At 42.4% G+C, this 24,610-nt stretch overlaps 1 protein-coding gene across 5 annotated transcripts in view; it reads left to right on the top strand.

Annotated features, from left to right (window-relative positions):
- The window catches only part of TNFAIP8 (TNF alpha induced protein 8), a 112,767-nt gene extending 88,551 nt beyond the window's left edge, over window positions 1–24,216 (top strand). For 4 of the 5 annotated variants that reach the window (XM_004759081.3, XM_045069349.1, XM_004759080.3 and 1 more), the window contains one exon: window positions 22,576–24,216. In XM_004759081.3, coding sequence (XP_004759138.1) covers window positions 22,576–23,141 — 566 coding nt within the window. In that variant the 3' untranslated portion in view covers window positions 23,142–24,216. Of the gene's footprint in view, window positions 1–14,977; window positions 15,260–22,575 lie in introns of those variants that run through there. The other variant, XM_045069348.1, reaches the window with a different exon arrangement.
- Window positions 24,217–24,610: the final 394 nt, after the last annotated feature.

The raw sequence follows: 24,610 nt of genomic DNA, 5'->3' as shown, positions 1-24,610 counted from the left end.
AGACTCTTCTAGTGTTTATGATGGGTGGGCACATTGTAGGCAAACAGAAAGTGTTTGTTGACTGATGGAGTGTGAGAATAGACATATGGTCCAGGGGTAAAATTTGGCAGCATTAAGTTCTCTGCTCTTCTTGTGAGATTCACGGATCATCCAAACCATAGATGATGATTCATCATTTGTCCTTGCTGTCTGGATTTTAGGTACAGAACGGCATTGTACTCAGTGACAGGTTGAGCCATACATGGTTACAGCAGCTGATGGACAGAGTGTATGGTGCATGTGGAGGGTATTTAAGAAGGCCTGGTAGGCCCTTCTTCTTGCTGGTTCCCTTTGAGGCCATGTGGGAGATGTTTGGTTTCCTGGCTGGTGGTTTTTTTTGTTTTGGTTTGTTTTTTTCCCCAATTATTTATTTATTTATTTTTAAGATTTTTTTTTTTTTTTTTAATTTGACAGAGAGAGAGAGAGATCACAAGTAGGCAGAGAGAGGGAGAAGCAGGCTCCCTGCTGAGCAGAGAGCCTGACAGGGGGCTTGATCCCAGGACCTTGAGATCATGACCTGAGCTGAAGGCAGAGGCTTAACCTGCTGAGCCATTCAGGCACCCAGTGACTGGTGTTTTAAATACAGAGGTCAGACTGAAGCTCAGTGTAGACCCATGAGGGGGCATTCACCAGACCAGGTCAGTTCAGGATATTAGAGGCCCTAATAGGATAATTTCTTACTCTGTTGGAAAAGTGATGGTAACTGGAGAATTGTCTTTCAAATATGGGTCAGATGGTCTTTATTATCAAAACATTTCTGGGTTCAGGGGGCACATGGGTGGCTCAGTCGTTAAGCATCTGCCTTCAGCTCAGATCATGAACCCAAAGTTCTGGGATGGAGCTCTGCATCAGGCTCCCTACTCAGCAGGAAGCCTGCTTCTCTCTCTCTCCCACTCGCCCTGCTTGTGTTCCCTCTCTCCTTGTCTCTCTGTCAAATAAACAAATAAAATCTTAAAAAAAAAAAAAAAACACTTCTGGGTCAATGGAAGAAGGAGTGGTTTTAGGCAGCCCTTGTGTTTGAAATGTCTGGGTTTTATTCCTCCCCACTGTTTTGGGGGTTTTGTTTGTTTGTTCTGCCACAGAAGCATCTTTCTGTTTCGGCTCATTAGAATTATGTTCCTATGGGGTTTTTCCTGAATTCTAGCCACTGGGACATGGATCAGCCTAGAGAAGCTTATTACTCTTAAGTCTACTTTAAAATAAAAAGCAACTCTTAGGAGAAGAGAAAGCTATTACTTGATTGGAAAACAGGGAAAGCATGGGTAAATTCATGTGTAAAATTCTTTAGGCTGAGTAAAATAGGCCTTTAAACCTGATTTAATGCTTTGAGCAACTAAAGTTCCAGCTTTCCTTTGTTAGTCTATACCCAGAAGATGAGAAGTGGGCCTTATCAGACTTTGACAGCAGGTTAAAGGCCCCTGTGTGCTTTAAACCATCAACATCTATGCCCTGAGGTTCTATCAAATAATGAGTGATAAAGGCAAGCTACCGGTCAACATGATCTGAATCATGCATGAAAAAAATCTTTCCTCCAAGACCAAAGCAGTGGTCTTTCTAGGATTGGACTGCCATTTTGCACTGAGGCCAGGGAAAAAGACAAGGCCATTATCAAGATCTCTTCTCACAACACCAGTCTTCAGCCAGAGTTCCAGGCCTCTCCTCACTACCCCTAATGATTTAAAAAAAAAAAAAAACATGTACTAAAATATTTCAGATTTTTTACGCTCCATCAAAATGCAATGAGCCAGAAGTCAGTTCAAGAAAAGATGACCCAACCCCTGACTCCTCCGTACTTTGTTAGATGCCGTTAAGACCTTAGAGAGCTGGGATAGTATTAAGGCCCACTTTTGGAACCTGGAATCTTAATCCAAGAATTCTATAGCTTTTTTTCTTTTCTTTTCTTTCTTTCTTTCTCTTTCTTTCTTTCTTTCTTTTTGCTTGTATCTAAGATGGGTTTGTTTTGTGTCGATATCAATGTAATGGAAGAAACATACTCAGATCCTAGACACTTGCTATTCAAGAATTAAATTGCTTTTGTTGTTAGCTAGAATCTCTATACACTCACTTAAACATAGTTCCTATATTTTGGTGGTGGCAACTTGTCACATGGTTTTATTTTATTCTGTAGGACATGATAAAAAAAAAATTTTTTTTTTTTATTCTGATTCACCAGCAGGGAGAATATAACAGAAATTCATTTTGGGTATTTGCTATAGAATGTGCCCCTCATTGGAATGTGGGTGGAGTTCTGGCATTTGTATATTTGTACGTTTCGGGGAAATAAAGGTACAGAGAAGCACTTGTTCATCGTCTACATAAAGCCCAAGTGTACAGCTGACAGCTTAAAAATACCGTATGAGATGACATTTATGTCCAACAGTGACATCTGTTTCCCTCATTCCAAGTTCAACAAACAGCATTAAAGATAGATGCCGAAAACATAAGAGAAAAAGCACCCCCCCTTTCTTTTTCCCAAATCCATTAACTCTACTCACCCTCCTTTTCAAAGCAGGAGCATAGACTAAATGGCATAAATGGAAAATCAACAGGAGATAAGAGGAAAACTGTTTGGTGTTAGGGTAAATTTTCAGATTTGGAAACTGACTCCAATCATACCTCTGTAGACTTGATTCATCTTTTTTCCTAAGCGTGTACTCTTTATAGTACACATTGTCTCACATCTTGGAAGAAAATTCATTATTGTTTTTCTAAGATATCTTCTGCCTTTTGTAGCAGGGAAAATATTAAAAATCATGTCAATAAGAAAATTTAAAGTCAAGGAGGTTGTCTTTCTCCTTGGAAACAGTGTTCTTGTTGAAGGTTCTGTGACTTATGAAGAACTTACTATAATAATAACTGCTTGATATGATCAGTAATATTTCCCAAAGATATGACCGTAAATCTGGCTAATCATTTAAGTTAGTATAATTACATTTGTAGCCTTATCACCTGAAGTTCCACAGATCATACAAGGCAAAAGTATTTAGAAAATCGCTCTAGATACCAAAAACTGCAAATTGATCATCTTAAGTTATCTTTCGTATTTTTTTTTAAATGTGAGGTGTGTTAACTCTGCTTTTATTTGCTAATGGGGATCTTTGTTCTTTGTCTCTTTATCAAGTTGACCCTGGTAGAGTGAACTGATTATTCCCAGTCACACATAATACCTGGAGTCATCACAGAAAGTGCTCAGCCCCTTTGCCCCCTCCAGATACAAAGCCTCACTACCCACTTCCCCACCCTCATCAGCCAGCTAGGCATACTTACTTACTAACCTTTAAAACAATGACCTAAACCAAATACCTCTTACTTAGCACACCAAGAATGACTCCCCGATAGTCATGTTCAGTGTTTATCATACCACTAAATTTAAGAAAGGACAAAGAAATGCAAGCGTTTATCCCCATGCCTATCATCATACTTGGCTGGTCCCTTTATCTACTAGGATATGGTCAAAACAGGCGTTACGTCAGGAATCTGACCAGATGTTAAGTTCATGCTGGTAGCCTTCACCAGACAAGAATTTGCAGTGTGGAAGGTCTGTTCTGTAGCCTTGAGCAGTTTTCAGTGTCGGAGCTCTTAGCCCTGCCCATATGGAAGTACATGCAAGGGGAATACCACTTCCGCGTTAGAGAGGGTAAGGAAGGGCTCTCTCTGGCTGAGATATCCGGGCACAGCTCTTAAGATGGTTCCCACAGGCAGGAGGCTTTGGGAGGGAGGGGCTTTGTTTGTGTTTGTTTCCCCAAGTATGGTGGGTATTCCATTGGTGATCAGTGATTTATTTTAGGAGGCTCGAGGCATAGAGTTAAATGATCTTCGTCATATTACAGAAGATCTGTCCATTTTAGTTCCCTTGGAACGCTTGCGTCATCCAAAGGGAATGTCTGTGTTTGAGGCTCTGTGACCTTTGTTACCTTACTCATCCTGACTCACCCCCTTTTGTACCGTGCAGGTAGACACGGGGCTCGTGGCCTTTTGCAGGCAACGATTTCTGGTTGGTTAAAAATGAATGGTATTGGCTTTTTTCCTCATCTAATTAATTTTTATCATTAAAATTTTAAAATTATTTTTATCCTTATGATATAGGTAAAGGAATAGTACCTTACCATTCACATAACATATAATTCCCTTTTTGAAAAATATTCCTTGTTTAATACTATATTAAGCAATCACAGGGAAATAAAATACAATAGTAAGTAGAAAACGAAAGCACGTTGAGAAGGTGGTCCTCAAGGGACAGGGGTTGAGGATGTCACCCACGTAAATAGGGGATGACTTTTCAGGTAGAAAAGAGAGATTTCAACAAATGTCGTGGGGTGGGAAATGCAAGGCATTTTGAGGAAAAGATGAATGAAGAAGTTGCTGGGGGTACCTTTGTGGCGCAGTCAGTGAAGCAGCAGACTCTTGATTTCAGCTTAGGTCATGATCTTGGGGTCCTGAGATCAAGCCCTGTGTCAGGCTCTGTGATCAGCAGGGAGTCTGCTGGAGAGTCTCTCTCTCCCTCTCTGCCCCTCCCCCTGCTCACACACTCTGGCTTTTTCAGAAAGAAATGTAGAACCCACAAAGCCATTGGAGAGTCAGAGCTAGGAATCTGCCTTCTCGCTCAGCTTGATTGTCCGCTTAGGGAGCAGAGGGCTGTTAGGAGCGGAATCGGTTGGAGTCACACCCAAGGCTCTCCAAAGAGTGATTCAGAATGGCTTAAGTCCCTGATCATTTAAAGCAGGGGTGGCTAACTCACAGGCCTTGGGTAATTTCCTGGCCAGGTGTTGAACTGGAGGGCTGGTTCCTGCCTGCATCGCTGCCACCAGCCCCAATGTTGTCAGAAGGTCCGGTTTTTCTTGAGAAGCTGGAATGTGAATTTTTAGGCCAATGCTCCCAACTTTTGCATGTTTTTAATGAATTGAAAAAAAAAATTAAAACATGATGAGGGCCCATTTTGGGGGTGATGAGAATATTCTGGAAGGAGATGGTGGTGATGGTTCATAAGGAGAATCACTTAATCGTACACTATTAAAATGGTGATGGTGGTGCATAATGTTCTTTGAGTTTTATCTCAGTTTTAAGAAGAAAAACATGGGATACCTGGGTAGCTCAGTCGGTTAAGTGTCTGACTTCAGCTCAAATCACAATCCTGGGGTCCTGGGATTAAGTCCCACATGGGGCTCCTTGCTCAGCGGGGAGCCTGCTTCTCTCTGTCCCTTTGCTTCTCCCCCTGCTTGTGCGTACTCTCTCTCTGATAAATATATCAACCAATCTTGAAAAATAATTTAAAAAAAGAAAAAGAAAAACACATTATGGATACCCAACCAAATCATGTTACCAGCCCAAAGTATGTAATCTCCTTTTTAAATAGAGAAGTTACTCTTCTCTACTTTTGATAATCCCAACAAAAAGCACTTTTCCACAGGGGAGACAGAGGCAGTGAGTTTAAGGAAGTTAACCTTATAACCCTGTGTTGACCCTATTAGACCTCTGTGTTTCCACCTCTGGTCTCCATGCCTTCTTGTATCTCTAAAAAGAGGGCCGGTGAGAGGGGTGGTGAGAAGAGAAATGGTAGCCTTAATTCTGGAGCACCAAACTGTCTGGATAAAAAGGCAAAGCTATGAGAAGGTGTGGACACCCATATTATTCTATCTTTTTAAATTTTAAATTTTATTTATTCACTTGAGTGAAAGCACACATGGGGGTGAAGGGCAGCAGGAGAGGGAGAGAGAATCCTCAAGCAGGCTTCCTGCTGAGCATGGAGCCCATCTGGGGGCTCTATCCCACAACCCAGAGATCAGACTTGAGCTGAAACCAAGATTTGGTCGGTTAACTGAGTGTGCCACCCAGGCATGCCTGGCTGAAGTTTTTTGTTTTTTGTTTTTTTTTGTTGTTTTTTTTAAGATTTTTATTTATCTATTTGACAGACAGAGATCACAAGTAGGCAGAGAGACAGGCAGAGAGAGAGGAAGGGAAGCAGGCTCCCTGCAGACCAGAGAGCCTGATGCGGGGCTCAATCCCAGGATCCTGAGATCATGACCGAACCCGAAGGCAGAGGCTTTAACCCACTGAGCCACCCAGGCGCCCCAGGCCAAAGTATTTTAAAAGAAGTGATTTATTTTGTTGTTAGTTGGCAGCCGGTCGTAAAATTGATAAGTGTATGTTGTTTGCCAAAGTTTATTTTACCCAAATATCTACCATTAGGGAAGTAATTCATCTCAAGGACAGCAAGCTCATATATTTAGAGAACCGTTTTTCAGTTCTTAGAAGAGAATGACTATAATGGCCTTTTTAGTTATTTTCTTTAACTGAAAAATGAGTTTAATATACCAAGTACATGTCATCAACATCAAAGGATTATAATTAATTTAATATAACTATTTGTCTCTTTGGTTTTCAAAGAGCTTTATTATTTTTAATTCTAAATATAATTTTAAATTAGCCAATTAATAAGAGTAAAATAGAGAACTTAAAGGTTTTACAATATATCCTGACTTAATTTTCAACTCTTTCTTTCTTCCGTAATAAACTAGCAAAGGCAAGAGAGCTCATGCTTTTCAAAATTTCCAATTTCTTTTACATTTATTCTAAAAAATAGGCCTCTCTTGTCTTAAGAAGCAACATCCGTCCTAGAAACAGATTTATGTTACTATCGCTGCAGAATGTGGGTTGTTTAATAAACCTTACCAGTTCCAAATATTATCAAAAGATGATTGTTTTAGATGCCTATCTTTATTTGACTAAAGATAGCTGAACTGACTCTTTTAGAATAAACTTTTTCCAAAGGTTGACATTGCAGTGTTTGTTTCTTAGTATGGGTATTTGAGATATGATACTTAATGAATAGTAGTATAATTGATTTATATCTCGTATTTTGCTTATGTCTTATAAAAAAGGCAATATTGTCCCCCATGCCTCCCCTGTCTTTCTTGCCTCCCCCTTCCAAAAGGACTTGGGAATTTTTAAAGCCAGCAGATACTTCGTAAAGATTAATTGAGCATTTATTACGTCAAGGAATAAGTAATAAATTATAGCCAATCCCAAGGGTTTAACTTTCAGGGAACATGGAAGCAAATAAATATGATATAATGCAGTTTACAGGGAGAGTTAGAGACTGGAGAGAACATTTCTGACTGTGTTAGTCAATAAAGCCTTAAGAGAAGGGGTGATTATTTGGGATGGACCATAGGGGATTGGATAAGATATCCCCCAAGAGGGCTCCCCCTTTCTTCCTTCACATTTCTGCTTAAATGTCACCCTTCTCAGAAAGGACTTCCCTGACTACCCTGGATGAGATAGCATAGCTTCCCCCCCACCCTCCCCTGGTACTCCTCTCCACTGCATGCACAGACACACAGACACACACACACGCACGCATGCATGCACCCACACAGACATACCCTTGTTTTCTTCTAGCTTCTGTCACAACCTGATGTTTTGATACATGTTTGTTATTTTGTATCTTAGGTCTTCTATACATGTGTGTAAATATGTGCCTCTTGAGAGCATGCACTTGCCCCAAAGAGCACCCTGTAGGTCCTCCGCAAAATGTGTTCAATGAATGAATGATTCAATAAGTGGAGAAAGCTTTTCTGCTAAAAGTCTGCTATCTGTGGAGAGCCCCAAACTGGTATGGAAAATCCCTGTTCAGCTTTCTCTTAGGACACTGATAAATGTGGCAAATTCCCCACCTGTCTGTGACCCAGTTAGCACATTCTGTAGATAAAAGGGGGAGATTTGGGTGTGCAATTATAGCTTCCTGAAGTGAAGGACTACATAACAGGTGTTATGAAAACAAGTCATTATTGCTCTTAACCTTCCCACCATTTCCTCCAGCAAACCCCTGGACCTTCACTGGCTATCTATAATTTCTATTTAAATTCTTTGTAAAATCTGTAGGACGCACACAGATCCTTCACTGTCTGACATTCAGGTACACTGCTGGGCAGAATTTCTAATTCGTGGGGTGTTGAGCATCTACCTTTGGGTCAAGTCATGATCTCAGGGTCCTGGGATCGAGCCCCATGTCAGGCTTTCTGCTTAGCGGGAAGCCTGCTTCTCCCTCTCCCACTCCCCCTGCTTGTCTTCCCTCTCTCACTGCATATCTCTCTGTCAAATAAATAAATAAAATCTTTAATACATACATACATACATACAAACTCTCCTCTTGGATCATCTGGCTGACTCATTTGGAAGAGTGTGAGACTCTTGATCTCAGGGCCAGAAGTTCAAGTCCCAAGTTGGGTGCAGAGATTATGAGACTGACGCGCTACCTACTGCGCTAACGAGGCACCTGGGTGCAGAGATTACTAAAAAAATGAAACAAAACCTAGAATTTTTAATTCCTGAAGAACCAGTAGGAGTTGTATAGGTTGGCTCTGACGTATAGTCATATTTATTTCTGTAAGGAAGGAGTCGTCCATGCCAATGGGTGGAGAGTGCGGGAGATGAATGTACACACGTGGAGATCACCTAGGAGGGCCTGTGGTATACTGGGAAGGGTGGTCTCCTTCTCAAGGCAGCAGCCACGGTTTACCTCAAGACCAATGTTGCCATGTGGGAGTGTAAACCTGTTTTGGTTAGATCTTATGATTGTTCAAAGAAAATCAGAAACACAGAGGAGCAGAGGAGAAAAGTTTAGTAAGAAAGGTAGAAAGTACTTCACGGAAAGCGAAGTGTCAAGCCGGAAGTACCTAGGAGTAAGCAGTACTGCTTCTGGAAACCTCTGGGGTTTTATCAGGGTTTTATCCAACAATTTCAGAGCTTCGGTAGATCTGAGATGCTTTACCTTTGGGCCCAGCAAATCTCATCTCACCTTTGGCTTGCCATCAGTGGGATCTAGTCTCTAAGACACTGACATGGCTATAAAATGCTTCACTAGCTTAACTCATTTAATACATTTATGGGGGAGAAGTTTGGACAAGAATGTTGGGAGGTTGTGCCAAAATGCATATTTGAGAGATGCCCGAGCTGAGGCCAAGAGGTTACTCCTCCTAAAATACTCAAACAGATGGGTTTGGGATATTTGCATGGAAGATTCCAGAACATTTGCTGTAGGGATTGAGTTAGCTAAATATGGTCACTTTTCCAAACAAAGTGGCTGGTTATTCTGTATGTTTTGGCAAAGGACAGAGGAGAAAAGCGGGAGACAGAAAAGGAAAATGCATGTCTTTTATGTAGATTCCTCTCCTTTATTTATTTATTTATTTATTTATTTTTAGATTTTATTTATTTATTTCTTTGACAGAGATCACAAATTGGCAGAGAGGCAGGTGGGCGGGAGCAGACTCACCCGAGAGCGAAGAGCCCAATACGGGGCTTGACCCCAGGACCCTGGGATCATGACCCGAGCCGAAGGCAGAGGCTTACCCCACTGAGCCACCCAGGCGCCCTGATTCCTCTCCTTTAAAACAAAAAACTATTTTACGTCTCCTTGGGAGGGCTGTTTTTGTCCATGAAATACAAGTAAACTTATTTGTGAAGCATTAGGTATGTGAAATTGAATTGATCTCCTGACACATCTTCATGAATTGATGTAAAAAAATATTGATAGGTTCCACAAAGGTCACTCCATGCCGGCCAGAGGGCATATTTGAACACCAAGATGAACAGACATGCTCCCTCAGTGGACAGGAATCATAATCAAGTATGATAATATTGGAATTTAACTCAACCACAAGGCAGAAAATCACATTAAAAGGAGAGATTTTTTTTTCTCTTGGAGATTTGGAGAGATCCTTCTGCCTCTGGATTTGGAAAAGCCATGGTAGACATGGCTGCTTGTAAAGGCTGAGCTGGACTAGATCAAGCAGGGAGGGAGAGGGGGAGGGTAGATGCATAGCTTTTCTGAGTTCTCGACTGTAGAAGACATGTGCTCCTTCTGTTTTTCCTTTTCAAGGAGTTGCTTCCTCCTGGGAAGCAGACAAGCTCTAAGAAGTGGGATTTTAGGGACGCCTGGGTGGCTCAGAGGGTTAAGCCTTTGCCTTCAGCTTGGGTCATGATCTCAGGGTCCTGGGATCGAACCCTGCATCAGACTTTCTGCTCAGAGGGGAGCCTGCTTCCCCCCACCCTCTCTCTCTGCCTGCTTGAGATCTCTGTCTATCAAATAAATAAAAATAAAATATTTTTTAAAAAAAGAAGTGGGGGGGCACCTGGGTGGCTCAGTGGATTAAAACCTTTGCCTTTGGCTCAGGTCATGATCTCAGGGTTCTGGGATGGAGCCCCACATCGGCCTCTCTGCTCAGCAGGGAGCCTGCTTCCTCCCTCTCTCTCTGCCTGCCTACTTGTGATCTCTGTCTGTCAAATAAATAAAATCTTTAAGAAAAAGAAAAGAAGTGGGATTCTAAAGCTGGCTCAGCCACATCATGGCATTTGATGGACAATTCATAAGCAATGAAAACCATTGAGATGCACTTTGCTTATGGAGCGCTTGTGTGCCTGAGGCTGAATCAGCGAACCTTGACTTTGCCATGTCCTTGGACATGTCCTTTGACTTCCGAATCTTGGCTTTCTCTCATCTGGTTGCCTCCGGGTTAAGTGCTAAGAGGACTAACCCAGAACAGTTTGATCAACACAAAAAGTGTTACTGGGAAAGTATTTTGCAAAGTTCAGAGTGCTACACAAATGTCAGCTGTACTTTTATTGTCTGATTGTCCATAGTATTTAACCAAGAGCCACCTGATGAAACCAAAAGGGCTACGTGGACTACTGATGCCCGTTTTGGGGTCTGATGCAGTAACAAAACTACACTCTTGTGTGCTGGATTTTTTTTTTTTTTAATGTGCTGGATTTTAAAACCCATTACTGATTTTCTAAGCACTGCATGTGTGTAAATATTCATCAGGAGCCAGAGCCCCTCGCAGGGAGGGAAAACATGGAGCTTAGGTGCCAGGGTGGCTCAGTTGGTTAAGCATCTAACTTGGTTTTGGCTCAGGTCATGATCTCAGGGTCCTGGGATTGAGCCCTATGTTTCACTCTGTACTACGCACTCCGCGGGGAGTCTGCTTGAGATACTCTGTCTCTCTGTCTCTCTCTGCCTGTCCTCCCTGTCCCACCCAAACCACTTAGGGTGCCTCTTTTAAATGCTTTCTCTTGTGCTCTCTCTTTTTCTCTCTCTAAAATGGATAAGTAAATCTTTAAGAAAAAAAAAATAAAAGAAAATCATAGAGCTTATTTAGAGGATTTTCCTCCACACTCTGGCAGAAGATGGGATTTTATCAATAGTGGAAAGGTTTCATGCCCTTGAGAAATGTGTAAATAAATCCAGCTTAATTGAAAAATCTTTAAGAGAAACATCACCAGGGCACCTGGGTGGCTCAGTCAGTTAAGTGTCTGCCTTTGTCTCTGGTCATGATCCCAGTGTCCTAGTATTGAGCCCTGCTTCGGGCTCCCTGCTCCACGGGAAGCCTGCTTCCTCCTACCCCACTCTCCCTGCTTGTGTTCCTGCTCTCACTATCTCTCTATCAAATGAATAAATACAATCTTAAAAAAAAAGAGAGAGAGAGAGAACCATCACCTATCTTAATCCAACATAATAAATAAGGAAGTGTTTACTTAATTTAAAAGAAGAACAGTTCACTAAAGTCACTTTTGCATAAATGCTTGTAGGACATTTTTTCTTTTATTTCAAACCTGTATGAGTGATAGAGTGAGGACCTGTCCAAATTTTGGTTTAAGTAACATTTAAGAGAGACTAACTTCTCTGTTCTCTTGGACATAGCATTAAAATTCTCTGAGGCTTTACTACAATAAGCTCTATTCTTAAAACATTTTCTTTGGATTCTGTGCACAAGCCCACATCTACTTTTTGGCAAAAATTTTTTGAGAGGGAATTAAATCTATACAGGGTCTACTTAGAGCATGCCTGTGTGACCGAAGTATGTCTGTCTGAACACTTTATTTTATTTTATTTAAAGATTTTATTTATTTACTTGACAGAGGGAGATAGAAAGAGAGATCCCAAGTAGGCAGACAGGCAGTGAGGGGGGGGGGGTGTGGGCTCCCTGCTGAGCAGAGAGCCAGATGCAGACCTCCATCCCAAGACCCTGAGATCATGAGCCAAAGGCAGAGGCTTAACCCACTGAGCCACCCAGGTCCCCCTGACTGATCCTTTTATAGTGTAGCATTCTGGGAGTACACTTCAGTGTTTATATATCCAAACTACATAGGGTGCCTCTCATAAATGCAGCTTCTTAGATTGTAGTCTGGGGATTCTGATTCAGTAGGGAGGGCAGTTTGCACTTCTAAGAAGCTTCTAGATTCTCCTAAGGCAGGTGGCCTGTGTCATTGACATTCCTGACCCAGATACCCACTGTAGATGTCCCCTCCCTGCCACTAATCCTCTTGAAAATGGAGCATCTTTGTGCTGTGAGTTTCTTGGCCTAGACAACATGTTATACTCAGTGTTTCCAGTTTTTCTAAAATCTATGGGATCTACACATATCTTTGGGCTCCTGACCGGAGATATACAGCTCTCCTGGGCAGAATTGTTAATCCCTCTCCAGCTGAGGGGGGTGGGGGGGTGGGGGGCAGATTCTATAGATCAGCTCTGGAGTATGGTCATGTTTATTTCTGGAAGGCAGAATCTTCTTTTTTTTCCTTCAAGGTCAATGTTTTGGGTCAGTCTCTCCTTTAGTGATAACTTTTTCAAACCTAGCTTCCCTCCATGATTGCAAAATGAATGTTCCCTCTCTTTGCTACTGTTGCATGTTTACAGGCTCCTGTTATAAACCTAGTCATGGTGCGTTCTGCACCTCCCACCCCCACCCCGGCACCCTGAGGGCCTGGGGAGCGGGGATACTGGTATTTATCATTGAAACCATAGTATCTGATACATAACAAACACTCAACAGAAGTTTTGTGGAATGCTTCATGTCTTTGGGTTCATGTTCTCCCTTTATATGGGTCACTCTTACCGAATCCTTGTAAAAACCTTAGGTGGCCTCATTTGTACATGGGGAAACTTAGGCATGGAACCATTGGGTAATTTGCCCCAGGGACACTGCACTCAGTGGCAGAACCAGACTTCCATCCCACACAGTATGGCTCTGGAGTCTGTGCTCACATTGCCTGGCTTTGCCCAGCCACCTGTCTTGCCCTCTGCTATGTGCACAATACAATTGTTAATTCATTCCAGAGGGATAACAAGTCAATTTGTTAGCCAGTAGTTTTCACCAACCTTATCCTACAAATTTGTACAAATATGGGACCTTTCTGTAATTCATTTGGAAAACTTGGGCAAATAAAGTTATGGTGTTTCTTGACTGTTTTACTAATCCTCCAGACTTTAATGTTATTAATGCTTTTTGCGCCTCTTAAGGGGTACCTTAGTATACACTGTCCCCCAGATTTCTTTCACCAGAGAGAATGTTGTTCCCCATTAGACTTTTTTTTAACTTCTTAAAGAGCTAGGTTTTTTGGGTTTGGGTTTGTTTTGTTTTTGACATAATTTGAAAGATAAGCTGGCTACTGTTTTCGTGAGGTTTCCCAAGAAATTTCTTGGGTCCTAAATATTTGAGTGTCTTCAGTGCGTAAATCATCTTCAGTGACCACTTAAACTTCCCTGGGATAGTCACAGGTCTGTTGTCGTGGGGTAATGACTAATAGCCCTCTTTTCAGAGGTATTCCATTTCCATGATAATCTGTGATTGCCCTAATCATGACATTTGTTCACCTCCATTAAATAAAGATCTGTGTTTCACGCTCACTACCTTCTCATTGCTCATGGAAGGACTCGTAGTGCTGTTAACAGCCATGTCCCCCTAGCAGCTACCATTTTGTATCAGTCTCGCATGGAACTAGGGACACTCACACAGTTTGTCTGTCTTCACTCAAAAGTTGCATTTCTTGGGATGCCTAGATGGCTGAGTCAGTTAAGCATCAGACTCTTGATCTCAGTGCAGGTCTTGATCTCAGGGTGTGAGTTCAATCCCTGCATTGGGCTCCATGATGGGTGTGGAGCCAACGTGAAAAAAAAATTTTTTTAAGTTGTGTTTCTTAAGAATTGCAAGCCTGTAAGACTTCTTCATACTGCTTAGTATCTGTTCTGTGTATTCTTGTCTATGCATGAAAAAGCCCAACTCTGAAAGGGTCCCAGAAATCTAAGAACACTTTTCACCTCTGAGAAGCAGGAGTTGGGGTCCGGGCTATATTGTTGGAGGGCAAAGCTGGGAGACTTTTTGCTTTATCTATTTACATCTGACCTTTGTGCAGTGTAAGCATATTTTTTTGTTTCCTAACATTATCTTTTAAAATGTTTAAAAACTGCTCAGGGTTTTCCCTGAAAAGACAAGCTATTTTAGACCCAGCTGGTTTCATCTTCTTTATATGGAATCTGTTTCCTTCACCAGAGGAGAACTAGTCTCTTGCTTTTGTTTTCTTTCCCTTCCTTTCATGTTGCTTTGCTGAGTATATTAGGTTTTCCCATATCTTCAAGAAGAAGCCTCTTTTTAAAAGCTCGTGTCGTGTAATGTAACTCTTGAGAGAATAGCGTGAAGTTGAACATATCTAGGTCCAAGCTCATCTCTCCCACTTACTGACAATATGGCCTTGAGAAAGTAACTTAATTCTCTGGACCTCAATGGCCTTATCTGTAAAATGGGGACAATAACAACCTCCCTCTTGGGATTGTTGTGAAGCTTCAATAAGATAATGCAGATTCTGGATGGTTCTGGGGATCATTGAATAAACATTCAAAATTCAGTAGCTAGCCAGTGAGTCCTCGTGACCATGAACCTCTCAGTCTGACTTTGGGTAACCACAAAAGTCATTTCTATTCTTGTATCATCTGTACTAATATTTACAAGTCAGACATTCTTTGGGGTCTACTTCATATAAATATCGCCAGCCTTTCTTCCAATCCTGGTACTGGGTGAAGCTAGAGGCAGAAGAGGCATCTTGCCAGAGTTTATGCCATGCAGAAAAAAATCACGGCATCGCATGATTCCTTTGGCAAGTTGACTGCAGAGGAGCAGAGATGAAGTCTAATATGAAGTTAAAGGGGCTGAGACTCAGGAAATTACATTTTCAATTTTAAAATCATCACACCGCGAAGCCACAAGAGTCAAGGACGTGGAGTTGATCCTAAAATCATGATGAAGAGATTCCAGAATTCAAACAGCAGAAACAGCCCGAGATCACACAGGGAAAGGCTTCAGAGTGTTTTCTTTAGGACGTAATTTATCTTGTCTACAAATTCGGAAAACAGGGAACATCGGGACCTACGAGGAGAGAGAACACAGTGAGTGTCTAGGTTGGGTTTGAATCCCTGCTCCTCCATTTCAGTGGGTATTAACTAAGGGAACAAGTCTCTGTGGTCACGATCCTAGCCTGTGGCTGCGTGTTTTCGGATTCCTAACTCATTAACTCTCCTCCAAGCCATATTGACTTGAAATGAGGTCCCGCTTAGCGGATGAGAAAACTGAGGTTCTAAGAATTAAATTGCACTCAAATTTACAACTCGGGACTCCTAACCTGGAGCCTTCTGTCTACTTCATGCTGCTCTTACTTGGCTTTCTGCCCTGCCTTTGGGTTGCTGGTTCTCTGGTTCACAGACTTCTCAGGAGATGCTGTGCTCTTTGGGGTAATCTTGGTGGCCAGTTGTGGGTTTTTGCTTTGACTTTACTTTGGGTCCATTTTCTCTGCATCTCTCCCAGTTGCACAGTTTTGCATGGGCAGTGATGCTTTCTCTCCTCTTGTCTTCGATTCTGTTCTCCATTGGTCAGTTTGTTTTGGACAAAATACCCTTACACTACCTATCAGATGTGAACAAGAGATTCAACGCCTTAAAAAAAGAGAAATTCCATGAGAAAGCCTTAATGTATTGTCATCGTGGAAAAGGAAATGTAACTCCTTATTAAACTGAGGTCTCTGTTTTCACACAACCATCTGGTGTTTTGCATTTCTCAGCTGCATATTTTGTCCAGAAGGAGTTGATTAATTCTGACCAAATGTGATTCAGTATTCAAAAGCTTCAGAATGTATTCGAAGTTTAGTTTGTTGAGTTCTTCCAACAAAACTGTGGAGAAGTATACTCTATGCCAGGCATTGGGTGAGACCCCCGCTAGGTGGTCTATGTCCAGTCCTTTTGGGACAGTTCCCAGAACTGGGCATCATTTATTCTCATCTGACAGTTGGGGAAACCGAGTCTCAGCTGTATCTCTGAGTAGTATGGCAGTTCCTGGAACCACTAGATATAGAATCTTTGGACTTTTATGAGTACACCCTTCTTTTCCAGGCGCCTGGTGGAATGAGTTACTACAGGAAATGTATATTAATTCTCACTAGTATGCTAAAGGTTTATGCTGCAATTTTTCTACTTTAAATGGTATGGATGAAAAAATTCTAATACGCATTGAAAGTTGTTTTTAAAAGGTAAACTCATGACTCTCCCAAAAATACAAAATGGGCATGCCAAAGATTTAATGAAACTCACTAATTAATGAGGAACCAGTAAGCTCTTATAATTGGTTCAGGAGAATCCAAAGCAGGGCACAGGCAAACAAGAAAATGAAGACTCAGTTGCACGTCCCCTGGAAAAAATGGATTTGTATCTCTAGGGACAAGAGGCATTTGTAGTACTGCTAGTCTGTACAATTTGTAGGTTGTAAGTATGGAGTTGTACAGTTTTGTACAGTTGTACAGTTATGGAGTCGCTCCTTGAAGAGCAGTAAAAGGAATCTGGAATAGACAGGATACTTTATGATTCCTGGTTCTCTACTGAAAAGCCACCCAGTGATTTTTTTTTTCCTTTTTCGCTTTCTCGGCCCATTTCAAAGTCACCATTTTCCCTAACATGTGTTTTCTTTATTATGTTGCCTCTTTTTTTTTCCTTTTCTTGCCCAGCATGGAGCCCAATGCAGGGCTTGAACTCAAGACCCTGAGAACAAGACCTGAGCTGAGATCCAAGAGTCTGACTCCGACCCACTGAGCCCCCAGGCATCCCTATTATGTTGCCTTTTAAAGTGAGGGTGTACTCCTTCTGGAGGTGGCAGGAGACCCAAAGTGAATGCTCTAGCTTGTCCCTGTGACGATGCATACTCTTGGTCTTCAGCCACTTGGGGACAGGAAAATACAAAGACACCAGAATCTGCCTTTAGTTTCAGGTGAAGGACTCCAAGTGTGCTGATCCTCCTAAGACAGTGTTTCTTTATGTCAGGGCCTCCTTCTGTGTGACCCAAGGCTGATTTGAGGGTTCAGCTGTCTGGTATGTGTCTCCTCTCTGGGTAAGGTGGCCCGCCCTTGCTCTCATGGTTGTTGCCTCTGCTGCCTGCCACTCTCTCCCTTTCCCTGCACTTTCCCTCTCTTTTTTTCTTCTTTGTTGTTTCTTCTCTCTCCTGTTGAGGAGTTTCTTACTTGGGGAATTCTGAGTGTGGAGATCTGGTGTCACAGACCCCTTGCCAGCCATTCCAAGGACTCCTGGCTTCTCCACTGGAGCTCACCAGATCACAAGGCAGGGAAGGCAACTCTTAGCCTGTTGACTTCTTGGGACACTGTTTACACTTTGCTCTGACCACTTCCTTATCCCCACTGTTTCTTACTAAGCCACATTTAGATTCGGAGTTACTCAGGTACGAGAGGGCTAAGGTCTTATATATTTGTTTAAGGAACTTTTATTAACACCCCACAACAACCAGACATGCTCTCTAAATTGTTTTCTTTTCCATCTTTCCTAAGACTGGGTCCGCTGGATCAGAGTTTAACTAGGCAGGGATTAGCAATGGCATCCATGGACATCTGCAGTCACTGCTTCAAAATTCCAAGTATAACAAATCTGATGGGTGATGAAATTATTCACTTGCTGGTGAGGTTGTAAGGAAAGTTACCTGAGGGCTTCACTGGACAAGCAGTGTCTTAGTTGCAATAATATTCTGGAGAACTGTTAATTTCAGCAAACTATAGATTTTCATAAATTCATTTTAGGATAAGTTCGTATGGGGTTTGGGGGGTTGTTTTTGTATTTGTTTTTGTTTTATGAGCCCATTTCTTCCCCTTATACACAAGGGTCAGTGTATTTTTACACAGCGTTTATCTCCAAACTTAGAGTTGTTGATGCTAAAAACTGGAATTCCGTGAATATCAATTTGCTTTACAGCAAGTGTTGCAGACATGGATGATTTCGTTAAACCAAGACAGGAGATACAGAGATATAGAGGAAGGGCCCAAAGATAAGTAGGCATAAAATAGCATTTACATCTCTTTCTATACAACATTCTTGCCAGTGGCAGTTCTTGGTATGTTTTTGATATATGACATTGTTTTTCCTTAGTCAAGGGTGTACATATTTCCAAACACAAGTGAATTCTTTTTTTTATTAAAGATTTTTAAATAAGATTTCATCTTTTTATTTGAGATAGAGTGAGAGAGAGCACAGGAGGGGCAGAGGGAGGGGAGAAGCAGACTCCCCACTGAGCAGGGAGCCCGAAAGGGGTTTGAACTAGGCTGGTACCCTTGGAGATGGAGGGAAGTGGGGAGAGGGAGAATGGAAGGCTCTTGGTCATGGGCAAGGCAAGAGAGAGGATGGTGTGGTGGGGGACGGCCAGGCCTCCCACTTGAGCAGATGGTTGGAAGGACTGCTATTCATGAAGGTAGAATGGAGAAGGAACACTTTGGGGGGCACGAAGGAATCAAGGATTCCATTGTAGACATGGTGCATTTGGAATGCCTGCAACACAGCCAAGGAAAAGGGAAACTTTGAATGCATTTGCAAAACGAGTTCAGAACTCCATCCCAGGACCCTGGGATCATGACCTGAGCCAAAGGCAGATGCTTAACCGGCTGAGCCCCCCAGGGGCCGCAAGTGAATTCATCTTGATTAAACACTGAAACCATATTTTCAACTCTTTGTGGCGTCCCAGGATGTACCTTGCATCTGTCCCTCTGTTACATGTTTAAACATAGAGCTCTCTGGGCTTGGAGCAGGTGGACCCTGTGTTTGATCTTCTACTGTAGCCAGAGGGCTCAGATGCTAGGCAAAACCACTGCATTGGCTTTTATACTAAATATTTGTATTATTGCCCTCCAGTATTTATTCATTGTGTGCAACGAGTCTGTATTCTTTAAAAAACAACAACAATAACAACAACAACAAAAACACAAAAAACAAAGACCTGAATGACGACAGTAAAAGAAACCACACTCTTGAGTGCGAGAGAAGAAAACCATATAGCTAGCTAGGTAAAACAAATACCTGTTTATCTAGCTTTTTATTTATTTATTTTTTAAGATTTTTATTTATTTATTTGACAGACAGAGATCACAAGTAGGCAGAGAGGCAGGCAGAGAGAGAGAGGAGGAAGCAGGCACCCTGCTTGAGCAGAGAGCCCGATGCGGGGCTTGATCCCAGAACTGTGAGATCATGACCTGAGCTGAAGGCAGAGGCTTTAACCCACTGAGCCACCCAGGCGCCCCTGTTTCTCTAGCTTTTAAAACAAATAACCTCCCCCCCTTCAACATATATATCTAAAACTCATTTTGCAGGCCAGCAAGTTTTCATAGGGAAGTGTTTAAGTGGGGCAAAGGGAGAGGGGAAGTGGGCTTCCTCTTCTGTAAGAAGTGCCATGGAGCAGGCGCCCACACGGGGGCCCAGAGGGTGACCCCTCTGGGGCACGGATGTATCATCTGGGCTCACAGAGAGCTTACTATCTAGGGAGGAGAGGCAGACCATCAAAATTTAGGCAAATGAGGAGGATGTCAGGAACAAGGAAGTGTGTAAGTGCGTTGGTTCACAAAGACTGGAAGTCAGCATCTTTTTCTAATCTACATTTTGAAAGGCTCTGGTTGCTCAGTGAGAAGAGATTGGAAAGGGGTTTGAACTCGGCTGGTACCCGTGGAGATGGAGGGAAGTAGGGAAGGGAGAATGGAAGGCTCTTGGTCATGGGCAGGGCAAGAAAGAGAGGATGTTGTGTTGGGGGACGGCCAGGCTCCCCCTGACCCCTCGCTTGAGCAAATGCTTGGAAGGGCTGCTATTCGTGAAGGCAGAAAGGAGAAGGACTGTGTTGGGGACACGGGAGAATCAAGGATTCCATCCTAGACATGGTGCATTTGGAATGCCTGCAAAACAGCCCAGAAAAAGGAAAACCCTGAATGCATTTGCTAAATGAGTCCCAGAAAGGGGTCAGAGTGAGTTCTAAGTGTGGGAGTTTTGGCACCTGAGGGGCATCAGAAGCCACGGGAGTGGAAGAGCTCACATGAGGGTAAGGTAGAGCAGAGGAGAAAAATGTGATCCAGGACTAGCCTTGAGATACAGCAGGCCTTTAAGGGATCTGGTAGAGGGTGCAGAGCTGACAAATGAGCCTGAGCAGGAATGGCTAAAGGCAGTTAATTTGCAAGGGGGAAAAAGAAATCATATTGCATGATCACAGACCACACAACCCTGGCTTGCAGTTTTCAGCTGCAACCCCCTATTGGCTCCAAGGAAGCCTTCACCAATGCTAGGAAAGAAATCCTCTGCGTGTTTGCCTTCCCTGTGCAGGGGGAGAAAGAGCTTCAGCTTCTTTTTCAAATATGACCAAGCTGGACATAACCCAGAGAAGAGAACGAAAGGAGGAAGTGGCCGCTGTGTTTCTAGAGCAGGGTCTGCAGTTCCTCTGGGGCAACAACTGGGAAAGCCTCAGAAGTCAGCTTCTCCGTCCTGGTTGAGACCCATTCCTGCTAAACTGGGAGCAATCTTGCTGGCCGTGGCCTTGCTTTTCACACTTTCTCTTGTGGGAGGTTCAAGGGCTACTACATGAAAGAACGTTTCCCGTTGTCTTTATGTTTGAAAGCAAATGGAACTTTGAGGTTCAATGAGCTAAGGAGCTTAAGAGAGGTGCAGACTTTCAAGTCCGGTCTTGGAGAGAGGACCACAGAGGATTTTTACTCCTCTCTCACTGTTTCCAGTGATTTCATAGTGCACAGTGTTTCCATCAAATAGACATTGTAGTAAATCCCAGATGGATGTTGGGAGACCGTGTCTGGCCCTAGTAGATGCAACACAGAATAACCTTCCAACTTTATGTGAGTTTCTGAGATCGTTGTTATTTCCCATGGATCTGAAATGTGGGGGGTATCCCTTCCTGTATAAATCGGTTTTATTTATTGAAATCCATCTCCTAAGTTCTGCAGCGGAAGACGGTCCCTGGTCTTAATGTGGTAACAGTGACTACGTGTGTCCGTTATTTTGATACAAACGATTTAATGTGGATTAACGCATGCACTCTTTTGCACACCTTTAAGGAATAGAATGGAAATCTGAAACAGCTTGGAAACCTTCACACGTTGGCCATTTCTCATGCTTTTTTGCTTTCCTTTTCTTTCTCAAAATATATTTCGGTTCTTCTTCTGCAATTTCAGTTCATGTTTCAGATGTTTAGATATCGACATCCATGAGGACAGAGGTTATGGTTCAGGGAAGCCTTTCCTTCAGGGCATGTGGCCATTATATTAATGAATGGCATCCTGGTCAGTAGGAAACACTTAGCATTACCTGAGTTGTATCCCACGAGCTACTTGGCCCGAGCGTGGGACTGAACATGTCTGGTTATCCTTCTGCCTCCCCCTCCCCCTGCTTGTGCTCCTTCTCTCACTCTGGCAAATAAACAAATCTTAAAAAAACAACAACAAAAAACCATGGGACACCTGGGTGACTTAGTTGGTTGGGCGGCTGCCTTTGGCTCAGGTCATGATCCCGGGCTCCTTGTCCTGCGGGGAGCCTGCCTCTCTCTCTGCCTCTGCCTGCTTGTGCTCTCTCTCTGAAAAATAAATAAATAAAATCTTAAAAAAAAAAAAAAAAAGAATGGCAATGAAATTAAAAAAAAAAAAAAAGCAGGGCTCTCCTTTTGATTTGCTTCCTTGAATTTGCTACTTAGTGTGGCTTTGCTATTTATCCTTCTTCCATTTAAACGTGTTCCTTTAAGTTTTCTTGGTGACTGGTGCCCAGAGGACAGTTGTGGAGTTGATTTTATATTTTTGATGTATTTCTTATAAAACTCAACTGGAGGAAACTGCATCATATTTCATTGCCTCATGAGACGTAACGTTTTTATAATCAGAAAAAGTTATCTTTGGAAAGGTTGTCTCCTTCAACTGCTAAACAAAGTATTGAGTGTATAACAGAAGGTATAAAATACTTGAGTAACTGGAGACCTTAATGATGATGCAAAAGAACCTGTTCTTTTCAGAAATGAGAACCTGGGATGCCTGGGTGGCTCAGTCGGTTAAACTTCTGCTTTCGACTCGGGTCCTAATTCCTGGGATCGAGTCCAGCATGGGGCTCCTTGCTCAGTGGGGAGTCTGCTTTTCCCTCTGCCTGCCGCTCCTCCTGCTTGTGCTCTCTCTGTGTCTCTTCCTGTCAAATACGTAAATGAAATCTTTTAAAAAGAAAGAGAAAGAAAGGAAAAGAAAGAAGGAATGAAAGGAAGGAGAACCAAATGCCCAGAAGTGTAGTAAAGTTTTAGGCCTTTTCTGAACAGAAACCAATGTCAGTAGGTGGAAGGCAACCATATAGTGGAAAAATGAGATGGAACATCGTCCTTAATATCTGTTTGTTTTTTTTTTTTTTAATTTGCTTCTTTGTAGTGGCCACAGATGTCTTCAATTCCAAAAACCTGGCCGTGCAGGCACAAAAGAAGATCTTGGGGAAGATGGTGTCCAAATCCATCGCCACCACCCTCATCGATGACACAAGCAGCGAGGTGCTGGATGAGCTCTACCGAGTGACCAAGGAGTACACCCAGAACAAGAAGGAGGCAGAGAAGATCATTAAGAACCTCATCAAGACAGTCATCAAGCTGGCCATCCTTTACAGAAATAACCAGTTCAACCAAGACGAGCTGGCGCTGATGGAGAAATTCAAGAAGAAAGTTCACCAGCTGGCCATGACCGTGGTCAGCTTCCACCAGGTGGAGTACACCTTTGACCGGAACGTGTTATCCCGCCTGCTGAACGAGTGCAGAGAGATGCTTCACCAGATCATCCAGCGTCATCTCACGGCCAAGTCGCACGGACGGGTTAATAACGTCTTTGACCATTTCTCAGATTGTGATTTCTTAGCGGCCTTATATAACCCCTTTGGGAATTTTAAGCCCCACTTACAAAAACTCTGCGATGGTGTCAACAAAATGCTGGACGAGGAGAACATCTGATCGTGTGCATTAAGACTGGGACCGCTCGTAATTTCTTTGAAAACGGAGCACTGCTGATTTATGAAGGAAAAACGAATTTTTTAAAGGTGACCTATGTTTCTGAAAGACTGGTGCCCAGCTCAGGCGTCCGACGTTGTCAGTAATGTTTTATGCAGCTTGTTTTATTTGAAGAAAAACAGATTGCCAAAAACTCTGGTGAAACGCTCCCTCCCTAACAGTTCGCAGATCGTGGGAAAGGTGTCTCTGGTCGTGTGATACAAATAGAGAGTTGTACAAAGAAAAATGGATAGCTCCAGACTGCAAGAGGTGGTTTTTGGGGGGTCAGTTGTTGTGTCTTTAGCACGTTGGCTATTTCTCACCTGTAGAAAGTTATGTACTTTCATTCACTATTATTCCTCGCTGTGTATTCCTACCTTGGTTAAAAAGCTGAAAACCCTCTCTTTCTCTCCTTGCTCCCTTTGAGATGATTTAATTTTCAAGTCCCTTTTGCTCAATGTTGCTTTGTTAAAGATTTTGTCACTGACAGTTAAGAATTGGGTCTACATCAAGAATTAAGACATTCAAGAATTGAAGGCGGTCAGATCGAACACTCAGAAAAACAGGAAACTGCTTCTCAGAAGTCAGTATTGTAGGACCCAGCTCTATTTGACGTGACTAATGTCTAATAGACAAATATATTTCGGGACTGGAGTCCCGTTTTTTAGTACCAACGGTAGTACTTTGAAAATGGGGTAATTCTTGAAAATGCTGGTGGCCTCTCCACTTTTAGTATATGTTTCAGCTGTAAGAGACACAAGGAAAAATCTAGATGGTTCTTGTAAAAATGAGCAATACTAAGTACAACAATCTTTATTTTAGAGATGAGCTCATCCAAATAATGTAGGGGGGCTTAAAGGGCCAAAAAGGAAGAAAACATATTGCTGTGGGCCATGAGAATGAAAATAAATGCATTTCAACATTGAATAAGGTTTGATAGGTAAATAAAGAATGTCACTTTTTTATTTAACTAATAAGGTTTTTGCTATTTTGTTATTTGCTATCTTGATGAGTAAACCAAAGAATATTTGTATTCTAAGCCTTTTGTGTGTTGTTTCTATATAATTTTATGCATGTGAATGATAAAGGAAAGATCTTATTTTATTGGGGGGAAAAGAAAAAACAGAAACCTGCTGAGCAACTATCAGGAAACAATAGACTTAAATCCCAGCCCTAAATATTTGCATTGGCGCTATTTCCATGATTTAACATACTCTTTTGCCTGAAATTTGCCTGCCTCCCAGAAGACTGACATTGCAATAGGAGTTCACCAGGGAAGAGCCTACAACTTAAAAATTCCAGAGGTTGTGATCTGGTTTAACCCACCCACCCTTGTCTCAGACTAGTAGCCGAGAGAGGCAGAGTGTCTCCCTGTTTGATATAAAATCCTCATCCCCCAGATCCAAACTGAAATTACCATTCTCACTTCTCAG

Source organism: Mustela putorius, unplaced genomic scaffold, assembly GCF_011764305.1.
Source record: "Mustela putorius furo isolate JIRA1106 unplaced genomic scaffold, ASM1176430v1.1 tig00003923_pilon_pilon_pilon, whole genome shotgun sequence".
Classification (NCBI taxonomy): Eukaryota; Metazoa; Chordata; class Mammalia; order Carnivora; family Mustelidae; genus Mustela; species Mustela putorius.
This window is presented reverse-complemented; position numbering and strand designations above follow the sequence as displayed.